At 45.3% G+C, this 8618-nt stretch overlaps 1 protein-coding gene across 2 annotated transcripts in view; it reads right to left on the bottom strand.

The window, feature by feature from the left end:
- Window positions 1-5156: 5156 nt before the first annotated feature.
- Window positions 5157-8618, bottom strand: part of LOC137521788 (E3 ubiquitin/ISG15 ligase TRIM25-like) — a 52963-nt gene continuing 49501 nt past the window's right edge. For both annotated transcript variants that reach the window (XM_068241521.1, XM_068241522.1), the window contains one exon: window positions 5157-8521. In XM_068241521.1, the coding sequence (XP_068097622.1) occupies window positions 6753-8357 (1605 nt within the window). In that variant the 5' untranslated portion in view covers window positions 8358-8521 and the 3' untranslated portion in view covers window positions 5157-6752. The remainder of the gene's footprint in view (window positions 8522-8618) is intronic.

Raw genomic sequence — 8618 nt, 5'->3', positions numbered from 1 at the left:
GGTGAGGTTGTAGCACATCAGGTTGGAAGGGGGGAATGCAGGGATGAGGCTGCTGGGGCCCGGAGTGTGTGGCTATGTGTTCACTGGACCCCAGAATTAACTAGGCCCCTCCCTAAAGTTATGTCTCTGATAGGCTGTAGGCAGCCCTGTGTAGGCCATGGAGGTGGCGATGGTACCACAGTAATAATTCCAAGAAAGCAAAAAGAGGAGGAATTTGCGACAGCAGCTCAGGCTGTGGACCGTGGCGGTGGTAGCACAGCAGTAAATTCACACAACAAGAACACCAGGAGGTTCCAGGCAGCAGTCGTGAAGCCCATATTGCGTCCAATACACAACTGGGACAGCACAGTTTTCAACCCAGGCACCTCCTTTTTTTTTTTTTTAAACAACATAGCTATTGTAAATACAATAGCAACAGCATTTGTGTGTGGCAGCAGCGTAGCCTGTAGACCCTGGCAGTGAGAGCACAGACATCAGGAGGGAAATTCAGCAACAAGAGGAGTAGTCTGTGGCAGCAGCATAGGCCATGGCCCCTGAGGGTGAGAACACAGCTGTAAAGTAATTAAAAACAACAATAACACCAGGCAGCAGTCGTGAAGCCCATATTGTGTCCAATACACAACTGGAACAGCACAGTTTTCAACATCAATATTTTCAACCTCAATATTTTTTAATAACAGCAGAGCTATTATTCAAACACTAGTAACAGCAGTAGCATGGGGCAGCAGCAGAGTGGGGTAGGCCATGGAACCTGGCTGTGGTACCACAGCATGAATAAACCAAAACAATAACACCGGAGGTTCTGGGAAGCGGTCGTGCAGCTGCAGTTGGGGCCTCCCCACAGCTCGGATTGCACAGTTTTCATCCTAGACACCTCCATGGGCCCCCGAAACAATTGTCAATCTGTGGGTTGACTTGTGATGTGAAGAATAAAACACTTTGGAATTTATAAATTGGTATGTGTAACGATAGGTGTCAGCAACCAGAGAGAATCTGATCCTTGGCGATCCGCAGTATCCCCAAGAATACAGATATACCTGATTATTGAGGATCTGCGGAATCGCCAATAATCAGATATGTCTAACCTCTAGACACCTGAGTGTGTGAGTGTTTTGGTGCAACAGTAACTTTGGACCACCGGGGTAGCAGGTGGTCCAAATAAGTAGAGTGAGACTCTACTGCAGCCAAGGACTCCAGGAGAGTGAGTCCCTGACTGGTTTGCAGGAAGGCCCCTTCTGAGAGACAGGGGACCCTGCAAGAGGGCTGGACACCCCAAGGGGTGAGCAACAGCCAGGAAGGTCGGACAGGCCGGGTAGGTAACACACGGGCAGATAAGGTACAGAGACAATAGGCTGATTCGGTAACCAGGGACAGGCTGGGTCGGCAACAGGAGATCAGATGTGCAAAGGTACCGAATCAGAAAGCAGTAGCGTAGTCAGGGAAGTAACAAGTCGTAACAGATATACAGTATTCCTAGTCTGGTGTGTGAGGGCCGTAATCTCAACACCCTGGAACTATACTAGAGAATAACACAGATGATATACAGTATTCCTAGTCTGGTGTGTGAGGGCCGTAATCTCAACACCCTGGAACTATACTAGAGAATAACACAGATGATATACAGTATTCCTAGTCTGGGGTGTGAGGGCCTTGATCTCAACACCCTGGAACTATACTAGAGAATAACACAGATGATATACAGTATTCCTAGTCTGGGGCGTGAGGGCCTTGATCTCAACACCCTGGAACTATGCTAGAGAATAACACAGATGATATACAGTATTCCTAGTCTGGGGTGTGAGGGCCTTGATCTCAACACCCTGGAACTATGCTAGAGAATAACACAGAAGATAAACAGTAAATGGCTAAGTATGGATTCCCAGGTCCTCCTGGTTCCACCACACTGAAGGATCTGACTAGGGTCTGAGTGCTAACACATAAGCATTCGCAACGCCAGACAACCAGCAACTGAACAGCAGGAGATATATATAGTAAAGCGCCCCACAGCGCCGCCCAGCTCCCATCAACCAATCACTGACTGAGCAGGAATCAGCTGACCACCCTGATCAGCTGATCTTCCTCCTATTGGTATAAAGAGCCTGTCTTGCAGCGCGCGCGCGCGTGTAGCTCTCCATCTGTGTGCACTACTAGGTCCAGCTAAACCAGACGCATGTTGCTGCGGGGAAACCGCCGCACTGGACGCGGAATCCGCCGCCTTGCTGCCAGAACACGTGGCGGCCCCCACGCCATTCTTTCCACGTGTACCCTCAGTTCCAGCCGCATGCTGACGCGGACAAACCGCCGCAGCAGACGTGGAATCAGCCGCCTTACTGTCAGAACATGCGGCAGCTTTTCCGCTATTCATCACAGTATGCTAACCGACCCTGGACTTTGTTGCTATGAATTGGGTGTGGCTTGACACCCAGATTATGCACCCATCTTTGATGTTTGAAAAGGTGTGCCACTCCTGACCTACCACTTTGCTTGAATGCAAATCAAATACACATTATATGATAATCTCAACTCTAAGAATTTAAATGCAAACTGGAGCACATGGATGAAGCTAGCCACAAATATATCCTTACATGTACAGTGGGGAACACTGGCAGCGCTTCCAGACAGGGACTGCACCTGAATTAACTAACTGCATGGATGTGCTGAGCTCCAATAATGGGCAACATTATACAACTTGCATTTAAAACAGGTACAGTAAAGGAGGTATTAGACAGGAGCTCGCATGAGCACGCTCTCCCGTCAGACTGCAAACGTTATTTACATTAAAAAAATTATTTATATAGTGCTGACATCTAACAGAGTTCTGCACAGAGGATAGGCTTGTCACTTAACTGTCCCTCTGATGGGCTCACAATCTAATCCCTGACATAATGTGTAGTGTATGCATCATAGTGTAGAGCCAATTTATGGGGGGGGGGGGGGGAGATACAATAGGCAACAATTTTGCTATGTTTTCGTTATTAAAAATAAAAATGGCAGGAGTAATCAGAAACCTCCAAAACAAAGCTCTATTAGTGAGAAGAAAAAGAGGGAACATTTATTTGGGTGCTAAGTTGTCAGTGGCGTAGCTAAGGAGCTCTGGGCCCCGATGCAAGTTTTACATGGGGCCCCCCAAGCACTTTATACATAACAATTGATACGGCGCACCAAAACCTGCCAATGGCAACTACAGTGTCTGAGGTGCAAGAAGGGGATGGGGAGCAGTTTGTTAATGATTACCAATATGAAAAGTATCTATAGAAGTCATTATGATGAGCACAGTACCAATAGGGAGCTAATACTGTAATTGTGGGAGGGCCCCTCTGGCCCAAGGGCCCCGATGCGGTCGCTACCTCTGCACCCCCTATTGCTACGCCCCTGTTAAAGTTGTATGACCGAGCAATAAACCGTTACATTTGTGAAGTGCTGCATTATAAAAAAATGGCCTGGTCATTAGAGAGCACAGAGACTGTCATGTCATGTCACTACAAGCAGCAGAAACTGACAAGAGACACATTAAGGCCTGAAACCCACTAGGAGCACTTTTCTGAGCGCTTTGTGATTTGAAAAACTCTTGCTAATGCAATGCTATGGGGTGTGATCCCACTAGAGCAGGGTTGTCAAACTCAAATACAAATACAAAGTGGGTCGAAATTGTACATTGGGACCTCGTCACGGCCAACCTCAAAGTCTACTGGCCACATTACTCCCTTACAAAGTTCCCTGTTTTCTAATGGTTTCCCCTCCAACCCCCATACAGTTCCCTGGTGTCTAGAGACCCTCCCCTATACAGTTTCCTAGTGTTTAGTGCTACACCCTACCTCCCTCATATGGCTTCCCTGGTGTCCTAGGGCTTCACCTCCAGTATAGCTTCCCTTGTGGTCTAGAGTGGGCCAAACATAATGCAAAGTGGCGAAACCACTCGAGAGCCAAATTTAATGGCTCCGAGGGCCAGATTTGGCCCGCGGGCCGGTGTTTGACATGTATGCACTAGAGGGATGTGATTTTATAAAAATAGCATTGCATTAGCAAGAGCTTTTTCAAATCACTAGCGTTTAGAAAAGGCTTCCAGTTGGTTTGAGCCCTCATGCTGCTGCTGCTGGCTATACTAGTCTAACACTGACAGAATCTATTAAATAGTCTAATGCTAGGCATACACGGGCCGATGCGCCCTTATCAATCGAGCCGCTGATGGCTCGATTGATAATTTCCGACAGGTCCGATGACCCATCGGATTGATACTCGCGGGCGGACAATAGCGAGGGATCGAGCGGAGGATAAGGAGCGCACGCGGGGACGAGCGGGAATCAATCCAGCCGCCCGCGGGGACGCGCGGGGGTCGATCCAGTGGCTAATCGAGCCGCCGGGTCGACTCGTGTATGCCCAGCATAACACTGACTGAATCTATTAAACTAACAACACTAAAAGCTCACCCCAATCCCTACCTACAGGCCTAGCTTACCCTGCACTACTAAGCTAACCTAACTGAACTCCTATCCCTATGCACTCATGGACTGACACGATACTGGCTGTCTGACTTATCAATCAATCAATCAATCAATCAATCACTAGCTAACACAACAGGAATAGAATAGCTATACAGGCAATGTGTAAAGCAGTGAAAACCCTGTGTTTGGCACAGTAAACACATCATCAAACTTGGTTTTTATACAAAAAAAAATTGCATAAATACCTCTGCGTCACCATTGGCATACATTGTGTGTGTTTTAGATACGTTTTGGAAAAATATGCAGCAAATTCTGTGTTTCACAAACACACATTGCAGAACGCAAACAAATGTATTTTTTCATGCACCCATTGGCTTACATTAAACACGTTAATGCTAGTATTTTAAGCAACACTAGCGTTTCTGCCTTGTGTGATCCTACCCTTATTGTAATCCAACCCTACTGGTGCTCCATGGACCAGGGCTGTGCACCCGACCAGCGGGGATCAGAAGTGTGCTGTGTATAATGCTTATTTGTGCATGGCCACAATTATGGAATGGTAGGCAGGCACAAAAATTATTAAACACCTAAATATAAATACATTCAAACAACAATCATAGATGGCATGCTCCTTTTACTGTGTTGGGACAAGTCCTGAATAAACTCGTCTTTGGACATTGAGCGGACATCCTTTTCTACAACAATCATAGGCGATTGAAATGGCCACAGTCCCTTTATTGTTTTTTGTTTTTTTAAACAGATTTGTTCTTTATTGTCAATTAAATGTAACATACAACCTTAGAACAGTAATATTTTGTCCAACCACCACGTCCCAGACCAATTAATGTACACAAATCCTCCCCCACCACAGGGTAATATACCACATAAAGAGTAGCCATGACTGTGACTGGGCACTCGCTTTACAGTTTGGGTATATGCCTTAGAATTAAAAAAAAAATGCCCAAGTTTGCCTCCTTTAGGTCACACCAAGCTCTAATAGTGACAGCAGGCAGTGCTTACTGAATGGGTAAGGCGGTCTTACTACCAGGTAACTGATTCAATTATTTACAGCATTCTTTAATTACATCAGAGTATTTATCAACAGTAGGAGTGAGGTTTGTGCTTAAAGTAATGGTGCCCCTACATCCCTTAACCTGGCGGCCGATCGAGTATCCGATTCGATAATTATTATCAAATCAGCAGCAAATCAGTGCTGCCACAAGCCTGCCTGATCAACGAGTCGACCAATTTTGAATGTATTTTAGAAGCATCCTGCAAGATGTCGGGTGGACGTGATTGATCAGGTGCGCGGCGGTAATGGCATTTGATATTGGGATGAGCTATAAACACGATAGCACCCCGGCGCTGTTTACCCTAATGTGATTGTGCCCCCGCCTATGCATTTAATACCTTACATGTCTGATGTCTCCCCATCCACAGTCTCCATCAATGTCTGCATCGCCGCATGGCTTTTGTAGAGGACGAGGCACGTGTGTGACATGACACACTCGCCATATGCTAAATGTAAGAAGCCAACCCACAATGAGGAAGATGAATGGGGACCACGTCGGGAGACAGAGGACAGGTAAAGTACTAAATGCACGGGCGTGGACACATTCACATTAGGGGGCAACAACGAAGGCGGGGAAGCAGTGGATTCAGCATCACAAGGCCTATTCCTGAGGGATTTCATGCTGAAACCTCTCAGTAATTGGTATGCTGGTGTATGGGCAGGCAACACATCTCTCTCTGATCAGATGCGATCATAGAGAGAATCATCTCTTGGTCGATCTGCCCATACATTGCCTGATGTATGGTCACCCGAACTGAGTGGTGAAGCCACACACTGCAACCACATTGACAGGATATACTAGAAAATAGCTAATGTTATATTAATTTAGAACTGATTGGAGGGTTAGAGGTGGGCACTTTGGCCTGAAATGACTGATGACCTAATTTTGTGTCATTAAGGGCTCTTTCACAGTGCGACGTTAAAGTCGCACGTTACAACAACATGTAACGCACAATAACTTACAGCAATGAAAAATCAATGGGCTGTTCACAGTGCAGATGTTGCTTTGGTGTCTAACGCTGCACGTTAAATGAAAGTGCTGCATGCAGTGTGTTATACACGTTTTTAGCTGCATTAAACTTTTTGCACATGCTCAGTCGTTTTTTGTACGCATGCGCCATTTTCGTTCCACCACTTTGCAATGAAAACGGCGCACCAAACGCCGGGCTAAATAACGTCCAAGTTGTAGTCTTTCAATGTGTTGCATTATCGGCACGTTATGCGACCTTAACGTCGCATCAAACGCAACGTCTTACTGTGTAAGAGGCCTCAAAGTCCTTTATTTTGACAAATCTTTTGTTTACTAAAAATGCAGCATGAAGGGGCTCAGTGAAGGTGGTGGTGAAGGTGTGGATATGTCTGATGGGATCACACAGCACATAAAACGATAATCGGCCAGCCTCATAATCCAGATATACACCAAAACTGGGTGTGCAGGCCGGTGCAGCAACACTGATCTCCTCATTGTTATGGAGAACACTGAGCTTGTTTTCATTGAATCGCAAACACCAAGACTTCTGATTATCCCCAATCATTCTCTGATCTTTTCTGTCTATGCTTGAATAAGCAACCCCGAACCTCCAACCCCCTGTTTTACCCGTTTCCACTTCTGTTTCTACTTCCCAGTAATGTCGCCCTGATGAAAAAACATTTTTACTTAAAACCTGATTCCTGCTAAATCGTTCCGGATTTTCTGGATAATTATTCAGCTGCTCTGCATAAGAGACAGTTTTCAGATCCTCAGAGATGGTCACTGTGTTTCCAGCTGTATCTTTGTTTAATACAATGTCTGTAGCGGTCTGGGCAAAAATATCAGTCTTAGCATCGCTTATAATACAGGACAGGCCATGCAGAAATGTTATAAAAGTCTCTTCTTGATGGAAATGTTTTACTCCAGTTGTTGTTCCCTTTATCTCCTGATGTTTCTCTGTTATAGTGTCATTGTCTTCTCCATGTTCCTGCAATACATTTAATGTGTCTGTCATACTGCAAAGCTTCTCCACTTTCCTTATCTTATTGGATAATGTGTCCATTTCTGTTTCCAGATATTGGATTAGATCAGAGACAGACTTGGAGACCAAAGTTTCTTCTAATGACATTTTATGAAGTATTCTCCTCTCCAGAGCATCCAGCTTTTCTTTGATATCCACGAATAAGGTGGTAATTGTCTTTCTTACACAAGCAGTATCCTTCTTCATTTTATTCTCATGATCAAGAAGCATCTGGATATGACTCTTGGCCTGTGCTTTTTGTGAGGACAATCGCTCAAGATTGTTTTTCAACTTCTGTCTCTTCTTCTCAAAAGCAGTGTTTATTGAGTCCACCTGATGCTGCTTATGTTCTCCATCCAGCCTGCAGGACACACAGATGCACACAGAATCCTTATTACAGTAATACTCCAATATCTTCTTGTGGACAAAGCATTTCCTGTTCTCCAGGCAAGTGGTAGGCTCTATCAGGACATGTTCTGCTGCTTTGTTGTGGACTTTCACGTGACCCTCACACAGAGAAGCTTCACAATTGACACACGTCTTGATTGCAGGTGCTGAAGAGTTAATGCAGTAGTTGCACAAGATTCCACTTATCTCCTGCTCTGGAATATTAGGCTGGAGACTCTCTGCAATGTTCCTTAAAGCGATGTTCCTGTGAAGTGCAGGACGCTCTGCAAACTCTGTTCGGCATTGAGGACAGGAATAAAGACCAGATCCTTTTTGTTCATCCAGCACATCTCCTATACAGTTGCTACAGAAGCTGTGGCCACATTGGAGCATAACAGGGTCCTGGTAGACATTCAGGCAGATGGAGCAGCTAAGCTCCCCCTCGCTGACATTAGCTAACGCCATTGCTGAGAACAAGGAAGTAGAAATACAGCAAAAGAGAAGTTCAGCTTTATCAGACAGTATTTGCTCTTTGTACTATAGAAGGTGTGGCAGGGCTGAGCATACTTGAATTTCTGGTTCTTGACAACTGCTGTGAAACTTTTCACACCTCAGTGGGCAATGGTACGCTGAAAATGTGAAGAATAAAACACAAGATTTCATACTTCAAGCAAAAACAAGGAGCATTCAAATAAGAATTTGAGAGAATTCTATCTGTACATGCCT

This window comes from Hyperolius riggenbachi, chromosome 6 (genome assembly GCF_040937935.1).
Source record: "Hyperolius riggenbachi isolate aHypRig1 chromosome 6, aHypRig1.pri, whole genome shotgun sequence".
Classification (NCBI taxonomy): domain Eukaryota; kingdom Metazoa; phylum Chordata; class Amphibia; order Anura; family Hyperoliidae; genus Hyperolius; species Hyperolius riggenbachi.
This window is presented reverse-complemented; position numbering and strand designations above follow the sequence as displayed.